Source organism: Mustelus asterias, chromosome 16 (assembly GCF_964213995.1).
Source record: "Mustelus asterias chromosome 16, sMusAst1.hap1.1, whole genome shotgun sequence".
Lineage (NCBI taxonomy): Eukaryota > Metazoa > Chordata > Chondrichthyes > Carcharhiniformes > Triakidae > Mustelus > Mustelus asterias.
The window spans coordinates 16910806-16932413 of NC_135816.1; the positions used below are offsets into that span (position 1 = coordinate 16910806).

The window sequence follows — 21608 nt, forward strand, 5'->3', positions numbered from 1 at the left end:
CTACATAAAGCCCAAGTTCAGCCTCAGATAGAGTATTGTATCCAATTACAGATACAGTTAGAATGGATGTGAAGATTTCGGAGATGGTACAAAATAAATTTACCAGACTGGTCCTAATAATGAGGGACTGGAATGATATGGATAGACTGGAAAAGCTGGGACTGTTCTTAAAGCACTGAAGGCTAAGAGGAAATGTGATAAACATTTTTAAAATGAAAGGGTTTAAATAAAGCAAATAAAGAGTCCAGAGCCTGAAGGATTAATAACCAGAAGGCAAAAATTTAAGGTGATTGATAAAGGACCAGAAACAAAAAAGACTTTTGCGTAATGAATGGTGAGGGTTTAGAATCCACTGCCCAATCAGGGTGGAAACAGATCCAATGACAGCTTTCAAAAGAAAATGGATAAATACAAAAAGAGAAAAGGCAGCAATATTCCATGCATTCACTTAACTGTTACATTTTTATTCTTGATTTTTTTTTACTTTTATACAACAACATTTCTAATCATCATGCAATGTTAAGTCAACCATCAACTCTATCTTACAAAAGCATTCTCAGTTCTTGTACCGATGATTCTTTTCCAAATAATAATCCCAGTTCTCACATCATTAAGTCTATTTTAGTACTCTGGTAATAATGACTTCAGATTGCATTACACAAGGGTTCTTCAATCAACCAAGTATGTTAAAAAGCCATAACAGAGATCTTTTCAATAAAGCCTGCTTATACATAAAGATTTAATTCTGTAGCAGAACACCAAAATGAAATGTATTGCAGACTCAGACACTATAGTGCTTAACTACCAATGACAGCCTGGTTTTCGGTTTCATTCCTTGGTAAGCAATTTACTCTGTAATGACTGCGCTGTGCACCGTTTCAACTTTCAAAATGCAAATACATCTCAAACATAATGTGTTGTTGCTTTATGTTACAAAGAATTGTAGATGTGTGTGCTTTTAATTCAAATTTCCAATGCTGTTCAGTCATTATTCCACAACTTAAATGCAATGCTATTTCACAGAAGCGAAAATAAATAGTTTCCCCCAAGTACAAAAGAATTAAAAGTAAATAAACATGAATTTTTATTCAAGCAGAGCCAAAATCTTATACTGAAGTAACTGAATACAAGCGGATGTTTAAATCAACTGTGAGAAAAGGAACAGTGTCCTTACCAGATACAGGATGGATACCAGGAGGAGGAGGCTGTCCAGGTGGTGGTATTGGGGGTAACCTCAGGTTTGGAGGGAGACCTGGTAAGGGTGGAGGTAAATGATGTCCTGGTGGAGGCAACTGATGGCCTGGGGGGGGTAAACCTGGAGGTGGTGGCGGAAAAGGAATCATTCCAGGAAGAGTGACATCTTCCACTATGAGTGGGTCATTCCCATGATCAAAGAGGCAGAGATCACCACGCATACAGAAACCTTTCTCTGAAAACAAGACATAAATTTCAGTACAAATTCTTCTTCAAGTTATAGGTTTCTCATTCATATCCTTCAGATTTTAAGTTAAGGCACAAAAATGATTCTATGGAGGTTTGGGGAAAGGAAAAGGAAAAAAATGATCTCGCAATCATTTTAGTGCAATATTTATACTTTATATGCATATACACACAGGTCCTTGACTGCTAATAGTTGACAAATGTGTATTCAATGGCAATATGTCAAAAGTTATATTTTGTTGGGCGTTTAGTTCTTACAAACCAGTAACTACTTCAAATTACTGAAGCTCTGAAGAGTCATCAAGACTCAAAACTTATTTCTATTCTGTCCACAGATGCTGTCAGACCTGCAGAGATTTTCCAGTATTTTGTGTTTCTGTTTCAGGTTTGAGCATGCACAGTAATTTGCTTTTATCAAATTACTGATCCTGCAGGTTTAATGTCCAGCTCTGTAACCATATATTATCAGTTCTCAAAGGATTAATGAAAGTCTGATGAACACAGCGCAGGGAGGGATAGCCCATTAAGGGCCACCGAGAACACGGATTTTGATCCATTTTATTACATAGAATTATATAGATATTCAGAACAGAAACAAGCATTTGGCCTCCGAGCTGCCTTCCATCTTTCCTCATGTAAATCTATCATCTTTTCCCTTCTCCCTCATAAACTTGTCTAATTTCCCCTTAAACACAACTATACTATTCGCTTCAACCACACCATATCATAGCACGTTCCATATTCCCATCATTCTTGGGTAAAGTTTCTTCTGAATTCCCTGTTGGATTTCTTGGTTTCTCTCTTGTATTGATGGCCTCCAGTTAAATCTTCCCACAAGAGGAAACATTGTCTCTATATGCAGTAGAACTTTAAATACCTCCTCAGCCTTCTTTTTCAACAGAGCTTTTAATTTATAGCCAAATATCAATTGGAATCATCACATAGCTTAATTTACTGGCTCTTACATTATGGATATTAAACTTATAGCACAGAGTTTCAGAGCAATCTTGACAATAGTCACCATCATGTTTCAAAATTCAGTAGTAGGAATCAAATTCTGACTCAAAATATTTTACAGAAGAAAAGGTGAAAGCCGTACACATTTCTTACCATCATAGTCTCTGCATCGGCGCTTTGGGGCTGCATTTCTACCAAAGGAGTTTGTGCCTGTGTGATTGTTATAGAAATTAGACCAGCTCTCAGTCGTGTTGTCAGGGTGGTGGGCAGGAGCTACCACAGTTACTGCACTAGAAGCAGCATGTCCTCCGGAGAAATATTGCTCAGTTGAACTGCTTGATGACGTGCAACTCGGAACATACATATTCTCTGAGCCCTCGTTTCTTTCCAATTCAAACTTGGATCTATCTTTATGTTGCTCTGTGCATTTTAAAAAAAGTATTATTTCAACAAATTCCTTCTTGAAACTGGCTGTGCTTTCAAAATAAGAATAAATACCAATAGGATTATGCAATGTTGTTATATTATACCCTGGCAATGCATACACTGATTTAATATTTATAAAATCAGACTCAATTATCAAATTGGGCGCCTAGAATTATGTTCATAGTACCACAAAAAGCTGAAAGCAACTCTATTTTATGCCCAGGCGAATTTTGCCCTTCAATCTAGCACCCATGGGGAACGCAACATTTGTGGAACAGACCAGCTTTTTAACCTCGCAATATACAGCTAACATCCCTGTACAACCATCTTTCAACAGAAAGCTGTTCACTTGAGTTTTGTATGGCAAAGAAAATCACCTTCCTTAAAATTTGCACAGCTCAATTATTTCTTGCACACTTCATTAATCTTAGAAATTGGATTTAGCTACATGTCTTGTCAAAAACAATATGCCAGTAATTACCCCAGTGTCCTTTTTAAATGCTCATACAAATTTGCTACAGTATCTGAAGCAAAACTTCAGGCAAGCCACTAGAATTCAAGGTAGCTATGCTTTAATCCTAGGTCCTGGAACCAGGGTTTGCAGTATAGCAGAGATTCAACTCTGGCCTCGACACAACATATCAAACTTCAAAATGGAACAGGAGGAACTAAATTCTGACTCAAAAATAATTTACAGATGGAAACACTAAAACTGTGCCCTTTACTTCCAGTCATATTAGCTGTTCATAATTATCAGCAGTCCAGAGACAACCACAATCTAATAATTTTTTTTAACCTTTTCACATAATTTTTTTTCCTGAATCTGGCTCCAAAAGCCAAGAGTTCCCACCAACATTCATACATGCAGAAAATGTGACTTTCTTGATGCACAAGAAAAGAACTACTTGACTTTTGTCAGTTACTGGCTTCTTCCATCCCTTCACAAAAACAGACACTTTCTAAATGAAGCTTGCCACCTGATGCCCTGGTTGAGAAACGATGAAGCTGTTGGAAGTACAGCTGATATACTCAAGAAACAGACAGCTAGGGACATGATTTTGAATCCAGAGGGACTATGCTGTTCCCTTGCAATGCAGTGCTTTGGAGTCTCTAAATATGAAATTGAAAATAACCCCTTCATAAACAAAGTGACATAGCTTTCTTAGTAGCATTACAAGTCACAGCTCACAGTCTATTGATTTACTCACGTAACAATGGAAATGCTTCTGATGTAGCTGTTAAAATCAAGATATGACTGGTACTTTCTAAGACATCGCACAATTTGCAAGAATTCTTTGCTACCAGCATCAGCTACAGAAATATTGCATTTCTCTTCCATGAGTGTTCTGCCTGAAGGCAGGTCCTTGGCTCATTGTCTGCTTCATCTTGGGGTGTCAAAATAAGTGCCCAGCAATAGAAACGTCTCAAACTATTTCTAACTCCAATAACAGATGTAATCAAATCATCAGCTGGAATTCTAATATGGAAAATAACAACGTGTGATAGAGGATAAATACTAACTCATTCACCTTCAGTTGTATTGAGCATGAATAACTCTGCACAACACGAAAGGTATTTTAAAGTGTTTCTTCTTGGAAAACAATATTTATTGGTTAAATCATAGCTTATTTAACCTGTCCTTCATTCAAAGATAGACAAGCAGGTGGAATACTGTGCAGAAAATAAAAACCCATACAGCCTACTGGTAAAAGGATTAATCACTGTACTCAGGTGCTTAAATTCTTTAAACACAAGCATCCTATTGAGATTTTAAAAATATTTTTTTAATCCCAAAGGTAAGGATTCCATCTAGGCTTAAGAGATGAGGCAGTCTGGATTTCCTTCCTAAAGGCTTGGAAATCAGTGGTCTTTCACAGACCCACAACATACCCCTGTCGAGAGCGTAACAAGTTAAATGCCAATAAAATACACACTTAAGTGGAGTACACAATGTAATGGTTATAGTACTAAACTAGCAACGCAGAGGTTATGACTTTCAATTGCACCATAACAACCTTTGGGACTGAACTTGACATTTGAAATCTGAAGCAGCAAATAAACAAAATTCGACTTCAGTTAATTGTTGAATAAAAGTATCACAATTCTAAAAACGTACAAGAAATCTCTAGCTGTAAAATAATCAAGTACTTACACAAGCCTTTACATGACTTCACAGTTCCCCAAAGTGCTTTACAATCAATGACCTATTTTTGAAATGTAGTTTGTTTTTTTTTAATATTGGTTCATGGGACGTGGGCATCACTGGCATTTATCGATCATCTTTAATTGCCCTTGAAAAGCTGGTGGTGAGCTGCCTTCGACACCCACAATGCTGTTCGGGAGGGAGCTCCAGGATTCCTTGACTTTGACCTGTTCTTGTAGTCAGAATAATTCTATGGCTATCCAGTTGAGTTTCTGGGCCAATGGTAACCCCACCCAGGATGTTGGCAGCGGGGGATTCAGTGATGGTAATGCCAAGGGACAATGGTTGGATTCTCTCAGTTTGGAGATGATCATTGCCTGGCACTTGCATGGTTCAAATGTTGTCACGTGTCAGCCCAAGTCTGGATATTATCCAGGTCTTACTGCATTTGGACATGGTTTGCTTCAGTATCTGAGGAGTCATGAATTGTGCAGCCATCAGCAAACGTCCCCACTTCTGACCTTATGATGGAAGAACAGTCATTGATGAAGCAGCTGAAGATGTCTGGGCCTAGGACACTAACCCTGAGGAACAATTACATGCCCTGAAAGTGAAATGATTGATCTCCAACAACTATCTTCCTTTGGGCCAGGTATGACTCCAACAAAAAGACAAGTTCACCAATTATATGGATGAAAAGTATCTAATGTAATATTTTCAAATTTGATGACAGCACTAAATTCGTTGGGAATACGAGTGGTGAGGAGGATGTTCAGAGATTTCAAGATGATTTAGATAAGTTGGGCGAGTGGGCAAATACATGGCTAATGCAGTATAACATAGACAAATGTGAAGTTATCTACTTTGAAAGGAAAAACAAAATGGCCGAGTATTATTTAAATTGTGATATTATTATTATTTAAATGGAAAATGCTGACGTACAAAGAGACCTGTGTGTTCTTTCCTTCGGGACATTAATGAACCAGATGGATTTTTTTTTACTACAATTGACAATGGTTTCATGGTCATCATTAGATCCTTGCCTCCTCCAAGAGGTGTTCAACATAGAGGAGCCCTGTTTTGTCAATTGAGGTGTGTGTGGGGTGGGGGACGACTTTACTCAGTTTTGGGATGCATTTAAAGTTTATTTATTAGTGTCACAAGTAGGCTTATAATAATACTTCAAATGAAGTTACTGTGAAAATCTCCGAGTCACCACACTCCAGCACCTGTTTGGGTACACGGAGGGAGAACTTAGTTTGGCCAATGCACCTAACCAACACATCTTTCTGATTGTGGGAGGAAACCCACGCAGACACGGGGAGAATGTGGAGATGCCGCACAGACAGTGACCCAAGCCAGGAATCGAACCCAGGTCCCTGGCACTGAGGCAGAAGTGCTAACCACTGTACCACCATGCTGCCCCCAAAGCACTTCATACAACACTTTGGAGTTTTTGACCTGAATTATAACAGCTGCCTGAGAGAGTGGTGGAGGCAGATTCCATCGGAGGTTTCAAATGTTCGCTGGATACATATTTGAAAGCAATGAATTTAGTCAGGCTGGAGAATGGGACTAGGTCTTTCAGAAGCTGGTGCAGACAAGATGTTTTTTGTGCTGTAAAATTCTATGATTCTAGGTTTTGGGAGCAAATTCCAGAGCTTAGGGCCCATATGTCTCAAACCAAACTTTTGGTCATCCATCCCAAATCTCCAATTTGGCTCAACATCAATTTTTGTCTGAATTTACTCCTTTAAAGCATCTTGGAATGCTTTCTACATAAAAGGAGATGAATAAGTGCAAGTTGTTGTTAATAACTGGATGAAGATCTTTCCAGCACTGAGAAGAGGGGAGGAAAACCTAGCAAGCAGCACACCATTGCAGAGAAATCAATCTTCTATTGAATGATTGTGCATCAATGCTGACAATAAATAGGTTACTCACCACTGCATCACCCCCACCACCCCAAAAAGTCGACATATTTCCTTAGCGTATTAGCTTACCTCTGCTTGTGCTGTTGCTGCGCCCAAGCTCTCGAGTCCGATCTCGACTACGACTGCGGCTTCGACTTGCGCTCTTTGTTGGACTGTGGCTGTAACTTCTGCCCCGACGACGATCATATCGTTCTCGGTAAAGGTCTCTGGGATGGGGATATCTCTCAAAGTCCCTGCGTCGTCGTTCTTCACGTTTTTTGTCATCACGAGTTCTGACAAATTGAAAGAATGCATCATACTAATGCTTGTAATAAAGTTATGGTCTTTCAGATCAAAATGTATTTTTAAAAAATCCAATCACACCTTAGTTCAGTTGAAGTCAATGACATAGAAACTGCTGATAGAAATTGAGGTCAGGTCAAAAACACAGAATCAATCTCTGAACCACAGAAGTTAAATTTTGTGGCTGAAAGGACAACTTTGGGGAGGCAGGGAAGGGGTTTCGGTTTATGGAGCACTGACACCACACTAAGGAAAGAGGGAGGTGCTCCTTTGGGATGGTCTCACGTAAACTAGGCTGGGACCAGTACCTTAGGGAATCAAATAGTAGTGGATAGAGATTTGAAAGAAAAAATGAAGGTGACAGTGGGAAGAATCAAGACACATTCAGAAAAGACTTGGTTGAAAACACAAAACAGGCTTTGTTGTTGTTCGCTGACAAAATATTTTAACTGAACATTACTGAAGGATGCTTGAGCATTCAGAATATTGCTGGGTAATATTAAACTTGAAATGTGCCACGAGAAGAATTACTTTGAATGCAAAATCTTTCAATCAAAATTGCCTGTCTCCTCCGTAATTACAATTCACTAAGGAAAGCCATCAAAGTGTGGAAAGGGTGATGCTGCAATTTCATTGTAGGGCATTAGTTATGGAGGAAAAAAATACAGGCAAGCCTTCCATTTTTCATTACAACAGGAATTTAATCTCCTTCATGTCTTAATCCATTTTATTTTGTAACATTACAAAAAAAGCCAGAAAAAAAAAAATCGCTGAAACTATAATGGTTTGATAGCTATGACTTATTTATCGTGATGAATATGTGCATTGTGGTGCAATATATTCAAACTAATAAATATCCATAATTCATAAAAAATAAAAGCAACAGAATTTGCAAGCAATACTTCTCTGCTGGGTATAGCTTGTAGCTCCCCATTGCTTTATGAAAGCAAGTAGAAGTGGAGCATTCTACAAGAAAAAAAATCAATACTATTTTCTTATTTATTTGTGCACTGCTTCTGTATCAAAAAAATCAGAACATTGACTGGTGATCACATGAATCAAATTTAAAAATTGCACCTGCACTGAAAACAAGTTCAAGGCTGCGATTTTCAGGTAATAATTTGGGTTTAAGCACGTACCTTGGATCAATAGGTCCCAAAACAGGTTTAAAAGGACTATGACTCTTCTTTATTAAAGATTTTCTACCATCTTGATCTTCATCATACAAGGGAATCTAAAATAGCAATAAGCAGTAAAAAAAAACATTCCTTGCAGTTAGCAGTTCAGAAAAAGATTAGAATCAAAATTCTCATTTTAAGGAATGCATATCCAATGACAACTTACAGATAAAATGTAAAACAAAATGGAATAATTATATCTCAGCAGTTAACCCATGAGTACAACTTCCAAGTCATTGGCGTCTCAGACAACTCAAACATGACATTACGACCCAGTAGTCATTGTGTCATGAAATCGGACTTGACTATATCGACATTAGAGTCTGTAGCTTCAAAGTTTACTACATCACTACCCGAAATCTGTTAGTTGCTAGAATTATTTTATTCCTTGGATATCCATTGCATCCATCCTCAGTTTTCACTTTTATCATATGTCCCACCCAATGGTCAACATCATCAATGGAACATCAATCAGTACGTCACCAATAATGATATACACATGAAAAACTTTGGTAGATTTTTTGCCAAAGAAGCATACATCCAATGGTGTACACGTCCATATATACATCTGTTACTTATATGCAACTTTATATGTACTTTTCCTCAAATTGTTTTATCAGGTATCGGCAACAAATGTCAACCGCAAGATCATTTGTACACCAACTGCATTGTCGGATAAAATCTTCACAAAAGAAGCAAAACACTGAATGCTGAAAATCTGAAGTAAGAGCAAAAAATTGCTGTGAATATTCAACAGATCAGGCAGCATGACTGGAAAGAGAAACAGAGTTAATGGACGGAATTTAATCCGGCCTGTTGCGGAGGGAAATCAGGCAGCCAGGCCCACCTGTTTGCAGAATCTGGCAGCCAGGCCCACTTGTTTGTAGGAGTGGCTGCCTGTCACAAATGAGAGGACCTCCATCATTAAGATGGAGACCTTGCTGCCCCGGAGACACTGCCGGAACTGGAGTGCTGCTAGCCTCCAATTGGCCAGCAACTTTTGGCATGTGGGATTTTCAACATCAGGGCCCTAAATCCCAGAAAAGACCCAACATTGATGCCTGGGATCCTTAAATTTGGTCGGGCCTCCCTGTGGAACTGCCAAAGAGTTCCCACTGGTTCTCCAACCAGTACCCCCACCTCCCACCCCTCATCATCCACATTAAATCCAGCCCAACATTTCAGGTCTGTGTCCTTTCACCAGTCACCAGAACAGAGCTGAAATATGAATTGTTTCTCTCTCCATCGATACTGGCAGACCTGCTGAGATTTCCCCAATGTAGTCCTAACATATGCTCAATTCTGATCAGAATAAACCTCTATGCCATCTCTCTCCTAAAAAGCTTTCCTACTCACATCTTTAATCCCAATCACCCAACAACACATCACTTCAGGTGTGCCTTCATCACCCCTTATTCATTCAGTCACAAGGTTCAAGTATTTGACTGAATTATGCAGCTTTGGGTTCAATTAGTAGCTGTTAGATTCATTTGAGAGAATTTTTACTGAAGGTGAACTATTTTTTTCTTGCTATTTAATTATCCTATCCATTGTAAAGGTGACTTCCTATTTTTTGTTTAAAACTTATTCTTGAGCCCAAGCAATATTCGAAAGGTGGTATTAGTTGCACATTCCTATTTCACCTAAAGGGTGTTTGGAGTCTGGAATTAACTTCCTGAGAGGGTAGTGGAGGCAAATTTGATTTAAGTAGTCAAAAGGGAATTGGATTGCTGTCTGAAAAAGAATGTGCAAGGTTACAGGGGAGTGGGTGTAGGTAGGATGCTCTTTCAGAGCCAGTGCAGACTGACTGGAGAGAGCAATAAGTAATGTAGAAGAAGTCACAAGTAGGCGAAACTAGGTGGGTACTGCAGGTTTCTCTCCAATTAGAGATCAATGAACCAGATTGCAACCCACTGAAAGGGTTAATAGTCACACAAGTTTAAAAATCACAGATTTTGAAAAACAAAAGTCTTCCTATAAGACCCTTCACATACAGGCACCAGGGTCATTAGTCTGGACATAGCTCATTAAATCAGCTACTTGTAACTAGGAGGGAGTGATACAGGAGCTGGACTACAATAATTTGCAGCCATGATGTATTCAGTTTTCATGCTGATTGGATGTTATGATGAAGCAAATGTAAGGGATTGTGATTTAAGAAAAACTATACTTTTATATGATGTAACCTTTTATGATTAGATGGAGATAACTCCTATTCTTTTATTGGTATCTGCTAATTGTAATTGAAGCTGAGACTTTAATTGCCTATGTATTTCTGAATTTTTCACTCTAAATGGTCTGAATGATTTCATTCGGAGTCCTATTACTTATACCTTAGTTAATAAATCATCTTGAACTACTGTGACTTTATCTGGCAACTCGAGGGGAACGATGGTTTTCTTGTTGTATTTAAAACTATCGTAACAGCCCTGTAACACCACAAAATACCAAATTCATGGTATTGCGGAATCTTTGGTGCAGTAAGGTGCCATTCAGCCCAGTCAGTCTGCACTGCCTCTGAAAGAGCATCCTACCTACACCCACTCCCCTGTAACCTTACACATTCTTTTTCAGACAACAATCCTTTAGACTCCCTTAAATCAAATTTGCCTCCACTACCCTCTCAGGAAGTTAATTCCAGACTCCAAGCACTCTTTGGGTAAAACCATTTTTCCTCGCATCATTTTTACTCCTTTTGGTCTTCAGTTCTTGATGCTTTCTTGACTAGGAATAGTTTCCCATTATTTATCCTGGCCATACCTCTCAGGATCTTGAATTAAGTCTCTTCTCAGCTTTCTATTCTCCAAGGAAAACAGTCCCAACCTCTCCTTTTTTTGATACGGTCTCTCCACATTCTTCCTGCCAAATAGAATCACCTCACACTTATATGCATTGAACTTTATCTGCCACTTGTTTGCACAATTCACCAACATGTCTATGCCCTTTTGAAGTTCAAGACTATTTTCATCACAACCGACATTTTCAATCTTCGTATCATTTGCAGAGTTTGAAATCATGCCCTTAACACAACAGTCTGGATCATTAAACATACACCAGAAGGAGCAACGGTCCCAGCACCGACCGCTAGGGAATTCCACTACAAACCATCCTCTAATCTGAAAAACAATTTATCACTGCTCTCTGTTTCCTGTCATTCAACCAATTTCTTATCCAATACCTACTTTTTCTTTTATTCCACGAGCTAGAATTTTGCTTTGTGTTGCATTGTATCAAATGTCCATATACGCCACATCAACAGTATTGCCCTCATCAACTGTCCTCTGTTACCTCCTCAACACACTCCAGCAGATTAGTTAAAACATGATTTGTCCTCAATTATCCTGCACTTCCGAAGTGACTATTGATTTTGTCATTAAGTATAGTTTCCAGAAGCTTCCCTCCTTTTATTGGTATCTGCTAATTACTTGGAATTGAAGCTGAGATTTTAATTGCCTATGTATTTCTGAATTTTTCATTCGGAGTCCTATTACTATACCTTAGTTAATAAATCATCTTGAACCACTGTGACTTTGTCTGGCAACTTGAGAGGAACTGAAGACAGAAAGGAGTAAAAATTACGCGAGGAAAAATGGTTTCACCCAAAGAGTGGTTGGAGTCTGGAATTAACTTCCTGAGAGGGTAGTGGAGGCAAGTTTGATTTAAGGTAGTCGAAAGGGAATTGGATTGTTGTCTGAAAAAGAATGTGTAAGGTTACAGGGGAGTGGGTGTAGGTAGGATGCTCTTTCAGAGGCAGTGCAGACTGACTGGGCTGAATGGCACCTTACTGCACCAAAGATTCCGCAATACCATGAATTTGATAAATTTGGTAATTTGTGGTGTTACAGGGCTGTTACGATAGTTTTAAATACAACTTTTTGAACAAGGGTGCAACATTCACAATTCTCCAGCCCTGTGGCACCACCCATGTCTAAGACTAGATGATTATCACTAATGCCTCCAAGATTGATCTCAGCCAGTTTTGGTATGTTATCTATTTTAAGTAAAGATAAACTCTCCAACACATCCTCCTACTCAACTGTAAGTTTGTCTAGTGCACAGTTACCTCTTCTCTCACCTCAGCCTGGGTAGCATCTTCCTCCTTTGTAAAGACAGGTGTAAAATACTCGTTCGATACCTCCACTATTTCTCCCATCACCATGTGCATGTCTCCTTTTTTATTAATCAGCCCTACTCTTTCTTTTACGATCATTTTATTATTTATATGCTTATGGAAGACCCTCTTATCAAAGCTGAATTCTTGACCTCTAGGTTGCTAGTCAAAACTATATTCACTAGGTTAGCCATCCTCTATTACAAAAACTAACTTGCAGAAGCCAACATATTGTTACTCACTTCTTTCTTGTCCTCTCTCTCTTGCCATGTAGGTTGCATGTCCTGCTTTAATGTCTCCTGGACAAACTGTTCTGGTCGTGGCACGTAGTTCTTTGTGCTTAAAGCATCAAAAAGTTTGTCCACAAATCCAACAGTTTCTGTCAAAATAATTATCGACTAATGATGAGTAGTGGCACCAGAGAAAGCAAAATGTTAAAAAAGTATTTCACAAAAATAATTTGCTTATAATTACCAAGAGTACCTCAAAAAGGAACATATGCCACGTTTTCATACAGGACTTGGTTACTCATATGCACAAAGATTCTCTTACAAATCACTAAGAACCACAACTCTCAAAATACAGTTGTTTCAGTTTACCTCCACTGTTTCAAAAGGAATTGAAGTATTATGGGAGAAAATGAAAGAAAGGGACACTGCTACCAATGAAAAATGAAAACTTCCCAGTATATAGCTCAATAATATTTTTGAACAATTTTTATTCCAAGTATTCATGTGCCTCAATATGAAACATTTTTAGAAGACAGAAAAGGAAATAAGAGGCCAAAACAAGTTGATAAAGTTGTTACTAAAGTAGAAGCATTTAAAATAGAGCTTCGAAAAGTAAGGAAATTATGCTAAACTTTTAAAAAATCAAATTCTCGGCCTATATTTAGCAAAGGTGTTAAGCTCTTGGAGATTCTGCAGGGGATATTTACCAGAATGACAGTGGGCATGAGGAGAGACTAGAGAAATGGGGATTGTTCAGAATTATGACAGGTATTATTGATAGGGTAAATAAAGAAACTGTTTCCACTGGTGGGTGAGTGACTAGAGATAGCAGGTTTAAGTTAATTGATAAAGAACCAGAGAAGAGATGAAAAGAATAGTCATAAACATGTTAAGATTTGGAATGCACTACCTTAAAAGAGTGGTGGAAGCAGATTCAAAAGTAACTTTCAAATGGGAATTGGATATACAGACAGACTTGAAACAAAATGTGCATGGCTTTCTGGAAACAACTACGAAGTACAACTGACTTGAGAGCTATTTCAAACATCCCACTCAGTCAATGTATCCTGGATGGTTTCCTCCTGTGATGCAAGTTCTGATTCTGTTCTTCAGGACGATCTGAACATTTTAATGAGTGATCCACATTACGTGAGGGATATTCAATTGCCAGTGAGCTTGAAACACGTTCATAATATTATTACTGTTGGAATTGAAAAAGGACATAATGTCTAATATGCTATTTATGTTACCAGTCTAGGCTGGCTGGTTTCTCATTAAAATTAGAGCTATTGTACTGTAAAATAAATGTTAAACACAGTTGTGTAATAAATAAGAAATCAGTCCAACATACATGATGAAGGAATACAAATTGCAGATCCTTCCAACTTTACAGAAAGTAATGGATCTGCATTAGGCATTTACACCAGCTTTATGATTCCCATTCTTCAGAGCACAGGGAATAATTGTTATACAAAGTATATCTGAATATATATCTGAATGTATATCTGACAACAGGCTTTAATATCAAATAGCATTTTTCAAAGTCTTGTTCTTGCCTAGGCTAAGAAGTTAAATCCAAATTGCCGGATTGAGTGGAATATGTTCAACTTAACACTGGTGGTTTTAATTGGCCAGCATGACAATATTATCTTATTTATTAAGCAGTGTCTGAACACACATGGCAGTGCTCTTGTGAGGCAAGATTTATTTGCTTCAGCTGCTGAATGTGTGAACCCAATGATGATTAAATTACACACTTCTGAAGAAGTGCTCCTAAATACCAGTCCCAAGGAAAGATGTAGTTTAGAAATCATAGAAACCCTACAGTACAGAAAGAGGCCATTCGGCCCATCGAGTCTGCACCGACCACAATCCCACCCAGACCCTACTCCCATATCCCTACATATTTACCCACTAATCCCTCTAACCTACGCATCTCAGGACACTAAGGGGCAATTTTTTAGCATGGCCAATCAACCTAACCCGCACATCTTTGGACTGTGGGAGGAAACCGGAGCACCTGGAGAAAACCCACGCAGACACGAGGAGAATGTGCAAACTCCACACAGACAGTGACCCAAGCCGGGAATCGAACCCAGGTCCCTGGAGCTGTGAAGCAGCTGTGCTAACCACTGTGCTACCGTGCCGCCCTTTCTCAGATTATTGTCAGATTAATCTGGAGCAGAGAATTCAGCAAATATGCACAAGTGAAACAGAATTAACTTAATTAAAAACCAACAGTTGAACAAAGAAATAACATTTTGGCATAGCATATTTCACAACTTCAAGACTTTCAAAGTGCTTTTTGCAAATTGATTATTTTTGCAGTGGAGCCATTGTTGTAACGTAGAAAACACAGCAACTAATCTGTACACAGCAATGTCCCACAAATAGCAATGAGAAAATGACCTGGAAATTGCAGTCGGGAGTGAAGCAACAGCACAAGAAAACCTCAGTGAAACACACAAGATTCTGAAGGAGCTTTATCGGGTAGATGAGAAACTGTTTCTGCTGGTAGAGAATCTATAACGCAGGGACACAGTCTCATGATAAGCGACTGGCCATTTAGGACTAAGATGAGGAAAAAATACTTCACTCAGAGTTGAGTCTTTGGAATTTTCTGCCTGAGGATTATGGATGCTCCATCATTGAATACATTTAAGACTGGGATGGACAGATTTCTGGTCTCTCAAGGAATTAGTGGACAGGGAAGTGGATTTGATGGCCAGAATCAGCAATGATCACAATGAATGATGGAGCATTCTCGATGGACCACATGGTCTACTCCTGCTCCTACTTATTGTGTTTTTACCATTGATCTCAAAGAAAGATCCCAAAAAAATAATTAGCAATCTTTACGACATAGATTTCTCCTTTCCCAATGCTAACACGTCTCCAAGTCAAGGGCATCTTCAGGCATTCAGCAACAGTGATGTAATTCAGCAGGGTAAGCAACCAATCACACTGAAATATTCGCAGACATCAATTCAGGAAATAAAATGCACTATCCTTCATTTTTCACAAAGTTTTACAGGGCGCAAAATAATTGATTAAGAAATATACATTAAACACAAATATACACTAAGGTAGTGAAATATCAAAACATACATTTTTAAATGATTTTAAAATATAGAATTTTATTAAAAAAGGAGAATTCTGACATTCCATAAATAAAAACTAAGGTTTTAGGGCCAGAAGTTTTTTCAGAAGTAATTCAAAACTTAGTACGTAATTAAAAATCTAGTTATGCCTCAATCAGTAAGGTGCGACTTTTCCCAAGTGTTTTTACAGCAAGACTAAGCAACTTAAACAGCAATTCAGTGATTTCCATTTAACATAGAAACAAGGAGTAGGGGTCGGTCATTCGTTCCTCCAAACCTGCTTTGCCATTCAATATGATCATGGCCGATCTCCATCTGAAAACCATTCACATGTTTCTGCCACACATTTGCCCACTCACTCAACTTATCTAAATCATCTCAAAATCTCTTAACATCTTCAAATCACTGAGCTATTCCTGAAGTACATTTCATAAACAAATATAGATTCTCAATTCAAATAGTAGAAGAAATTATAGACAACCAAATCACTGCTCAGTAAAGCAAGTCATTGAACAGTTGTGGTTCCTTCAGACAAGCGGAGAAACATTTTCTGTATTTGTAAAACTCCATGCTCATCTGCTCTGCTGCACTGGTAAACAAAGGAAAGTTCTAGTGCCATCTATGCATGCACTGTCAACGAACAAAAAAAAAGTCATTCATCCTTAAAAAAGCAACATGCTTCAGATATTCTATTAAACAAACTCTCATACCTTTTTAAATTTAAGTTTTGGCGTTTAACTACTTTTAAAAAATTTGTAAAATATTTCTGTAACAATGCACATTCCAGTATCATGTATCCAGTAATCCAAGATGAAAGGGGAAAACAAGGTAGACCAGTCCACTGGAGCCAATTAGGTTTAGTTCTATACGCAACAATGTAAACCGCAAAACAAGATAGCTATTTTTAGATGGTAAATCTGATTTTGCTAAAGAGCTGCATCAGTACATATATTTAGGTTGCAGTCAACATCTATTCCCCTCTCCAATATTCAAAATGATTTATAGAAATAAACAAGTCGTTGTTATATTTTGTATAACTGGTAGAATTTAAAAGCTGACCTCTTAACAATAACTGCCTTTGCTTTCAGGACACGAGACTTGCACAATATCCATCAATCAAATGAGAGAGATTTAGGGAAGCTGCTGTTTTTTTTCACAAATATTAAAACATCTTCAAACTGTAGCTTAGAATCCAATTGGTAGAGTTTTTTTTAAAAATGCTGCACACTAGACAGCTACCGTATGAAATACAAAGCATGCACTTAAATATTTTAGCATAGACAATTCAACGACAAAAAAACGTTGACACAAACTTAGTCTTTTAAAGTTACAAAATCACTGGAAAAACCAGAAAATTTGCATCTGAAGATAAGCTGAAACTTGGACTGCAGTAGTTAAAACAGCATTTTCAACCAGCTTGATTATAGTAATCCGAGTCTGATAAATTATGAATTTAAAATTGCTGTTGGCACTGACCATTCTAATCAGCTGAGATGATCTTCTGGAAAAATGTAACAAAACAGCTTCTCTATTCAGTTGATAAATGGACTGCCCATTGTGGCATTGAATTATACAGATCATGATGATTTCATGTTCAAATCGGAGTGAGAATTAAATTAGTTGATGCCAGCCAGGTGAACAGTAGGAGTGCTACAATTGGCTTCAGTACAGCTTAAGGAGGAGGGGTAGAAAAATTATTCAGGCTTCTCATTGCTTACCTACCTGCTGCTAACATGTGTTTTCAACTTCAGGTAAGGAGAAATCTAACCCAAATAGGATGATCTTACCCCCATCCAACCTTTGCCAAGATTAAATAGTTTACTGAAAGTTTGCACCTATATTTCCGTATGAATCAACAACTGCAAAAAATGCTGGAGAAAATACAACAAAGTGTAAATCTTACCTTTTTGTAAAAATACGTCCAGCTGATCAACGCACAAAGCCTTCAGCTCTTTTTCTGGCTTGTCTTTCTTAACTAAAGCCACTACATATTTTGCTAAAGCTGATGGGTCAGCATCGCAGCTGAAAAATAAGACCATTAAAAAAAAATCAAACACTAGATTGATAGAACAACACACTTGATTGTTTTTATGGTGGTGGTTTCTGTAAAGCATGGTGAATGGCTCGTGTGTGTGCTGTAAGCATTCTATGACATGTAAGCCACACAACACAGATTTTAAGACTGATCTCAAAAAGGAGCTCTCGCTACAGAAAGTTAGCAAATGGGCAACTGATTTTGTTGGCTTTCCGTTCTCCATTCTTTTTGCTAATGAACCTTATTTCTGTGCAGGATCTCAGTTGTTCATTTCACTTCTCCCCCCAAAAATCCCAAGGCAAATTAATTCACTATACTGGCACAATATCCTGTTGCATCACAGAATCTACCCACTCAGAGATGGGACACAAACAGAACGGGAATTCTAGTGCACTTCCACGAAGCCAGCCAGGTTACCTTCCAGCCATCTTAGGATTCTTGCGAGTGAGTATAAAAGAGAACGCAAAAGTAATTAAAGGTTCGATAAATTAACTTGCTACCTTTTAAAAAAATATTTGATGGGATGAGAGCGTCGCCGGCAAAGCCAGCATTTATTGTCCATTCCTAATTGCCTTTGAACTGAGTAACTTACTAGACTTGCATTACAAAAGGGCAGTTTAGAGTCAACCACATTGCAGGGGATCTGGGGTCACATGTAGGCCCACCAAGTGAGGATGGCAGATTTCTCCCAAGAGAGGGATTATTAACCAGATGTGTTTTTAGGATGATTAATGGGAGTTACATTGTCACCATTACTGAGGCTAGCTTTCAATTCGGGATTTTATTAATCAAATTTAAATTTCAGTAGCTGCCATGATTGCATTCGAGCCTAGGTCCAAGCACATGAGCCTTGGCCTCTGGATTATTAGTCCAGTCATGATGTGTAGTTGCCGGCGTTGGACTGGGGTGAACACAGTAAGAGTTTTAACAACACCAGGTTAAAGTCCAACAGGTTTATTTGGTAGCAAATACCATTAGCTTTCGGAGCGCTGCTCCTTCGTCAGATGGAGTGGAAATGTGCTCCCAAACAGGGCACAGAGACACAAAAATCAAGTTACAGAATACTGATTAGAATGTGAATCCCTACAGCCAGCCAGATCTTAAAGACAGCTCAGAGTCGCTGAGCAGAAACTGATAGCCAAGTTCCGCACACATGAGGACGGCCTAAACCTGGACGTTGGATTTATGTCACATTATCAGTAACCCCCCACAGATTGCCTCCTGGACTTGCAGGCTGTCCTGTCTGGAGACAATACACATCTCTTTAACCTGTGCTTAATGCTCCCTCCACCCACATTGTCTGTATCTTTAAGATCTGGCTGGCTGTAGGGATTCGCATTCTAATCAGTATTCTGTAACTTGATTTTGTGTCTCTGTGCCCTGTTTGAGAGCAGATTTCCACTCCATCTGACGAAGGAGCAGCGCTCCGAAAGCTAATGGTATTTGCTACCAAATAAACCTGTTGGACTTTAACCTGGTGTTGTTAAAACTCTTATTAGTCCAGTGACATTACCATACACCACCGTCTCCCCTATTTTTGGTAAGAAACTCTCAAAAAGTATTTTCTGAGACAGCCAACATTTATTGCCCATCCCTGACTGCTCGAGGAGGTAGCGGTGAGCCAACTTTTTGAACTGCTGCAGTCTGTATAGTGCAGGCACTAGTGCTATGAGATAGCGAGTTCCAAGGTTTTGAAATTGCAGAGTTGTCAGGAAGACGAAGAAAGTCAGGCAAAGCCCTTCAAGACAGTTAATAAATCGAAGGTTGGATGTGAATCAACATGATGTTGTTTTAGTTATGGAATACAACAAAACATTTACAATTGAATACACTCCAACCACTGTCAGACAGCACTGAAAATGTATTTAAAAATGCTAAAACGTAAATGTATACCTTATGATTGACTCAGGTGCTCAAATCGGAGGTATTTAGAAGTAAATGCTCTGATGCAGCATACCTTTCCATAAAACATTTTTGTCATAACGTCCCAAAACATTTGACAAGAACATTATCGGACAAATGTCGACATACAAGGCCTTTATATTTTCTCCCTCTCTTCCTGAAGTTTAAATTTTTTACTGTTAATTTTACAGCAATGACTTGTGCACATGCACTTTGTCCAAATCTAGAACATTCATGTGCAAAGCTGGACAATGAGCACATTGTACAACAGCAGAGAGATGATCATGACAAATAATGTCGGACTCTATTGTCATCCAATGTCCATAAATTCCTCTTCCAGCAATCAACGGAAGGAACCCTGGCCTATTTTCTCTTCCCCAATTCAGAAAAGGCTGCTTTTGGTATCTGTACAATTGACCCAACCAAACACAGTCTAGGCTTTGAACCTGACCTCGTCTGTGAAGTTGAGCTATTTTTCTCCCTTGAGAACTTCTCTAGAGCAAAAAGACTATTTTTATATGGTCAACCATTTCCATCTATATTGAGTTAAGATAGCAAAATGCTTCACAGAAAAATTGACAAATGGGATCTTATTGAGAGAATTGGAGGACTGAAAGATTGATCAAAGAGTTGAATGTTGAGAATGCTTTTAATGGCAAAGGAAATAGATGTAGATGGAGAGTTTCAAAGAGTAGACCTGAAACAGCCACGGGTTCCACCAAGCAGGATAGAGTAAGGTACAGATTCAGAAAGCCAATGGGCAGTAAACACAAAGCTGGAAAAAGTTTCAGACCTCCAATATCATACTCCAGCTTTAAAGTAGGTTTAATGCAAGGCCGCAGATCATCAAAACCCAATTGATTTTGAATCAATGGATGTAGCATTTAAAACAGTTACAGAATGGTTGGTATTGGATTGACATATTAGCAAACTCACGACAGGATAGTGTTGGGAAGCTCAGATATTTCATTTTAAAATGGTAGTTGCTGACCGGGAACTATAGTTGCCAGCGGGCCTTAGCTCTTCTGCACATGCACCAGCCAGGAAATGATCACACGTATGCAGTTTATGACTGCTGTGTTTTTCAGGCCAGGAACTGGCACTGCGTGCCTGAGCAGAAGCAATAAAGTGAAATGATGTGGAACTGCACTTCAGGTCATCTGAACCAGAGCAACATTCCAGAGAAGGTGTTCCAAGGAACAGAGCACGAGGATAGGAAGAGGAACCAGAAGTCCCAGGCAGGGACAAAAATAGGGATCGAAAAGAGCTCCCCGGAAAGAAATCCCATGCAAGGGACAGAAAAAGGGATCAGAAATAGGTCCTGATAAGTAAAGTTGAAGGAGAGATGCACTCCAAGTTAAAGAAAGAGCTGTTGCAGCTGTGCGAGTGGGAGTGACGTTTGGAGCAAATTCCAAGGAAAGTTCTGCAAATGTGAAAGTGGAAACACTCCTCAAAGTTTTAGTGAGACAGGTTGACTCAGTGTGACAACTGTCTGGGTGGTTGGTTGAGAAATGCACAAAACCAGCTTTGGTCACATTCGTCATGTACATTGGAGTGTCTGGCCACAGTTCACCTATTAATTCACACGTACCTCATACTTCTCTTGAATATTAGAGTAAAGATAGAGATGAAAAATCGATTTTACAGACACATCCAAATTCAGAAAGGCAAAGATATTGCTAGGGTAAACAGAATAATGTTCTTCTGTTTGTACTGAGATCCAGCCAACCTTTTTGTTTAGTGTAATAAAGCGAATTTGTTCAGCAACTTTCCTGCTCAGTTTTTTTTAAAAGTTAGAATTTAGCAAACCAGGTTCACTCTGGGATCTGACTTATCCAGTATTAATGCCAGTTTGGATCATAGCAACAG

The 21608-nt window shown here is 38.6% G+C and overlaps 1 protein-coding gene across 4 annotated transcripts in view; it reads right to left on the reverse strand.

Moving 5' to 3' along the window:
- Window positions 1-21608, reverse strand: part of rbm27 (RNA binding motif protein 27) — a 132137-nt gene that overhangs the window by 85686 nt on the left and 24843 nt on the right. For 2 of the 4 annotated variants that reach the window (XM_078230693.1, XM_078230694.1), the window contains exons 2-7: window positions 17706-17824; window positions 12714-12850; window positions 8322-8416; window positions 6970-7172; window positions 2551-2817; window positions 1175-1429 (exon numbers count right to left, since the gene is read on the reverse strand). In XM_078230693.1, coding sequence (XP_078086819.1) covers window positions 1175-1429; window positions 2551-2817; window positions 6970-7172; window positions 8322-8416; window positions 12714-12850; window positions 17706-17824 — 1076 coding nt within the window. The remainder of the gene's footprint in view (window positions 1-1174; window positions 1430-2550; window positions 2818-6969; window positions 7173-8321; window positions 8417-12713; window positions 12851-17705; window positions 17825-21608) is intronic. The other 2 variants (XM_078230695.1, XM_078230696.1) reach the window with 1 other exon arrangement.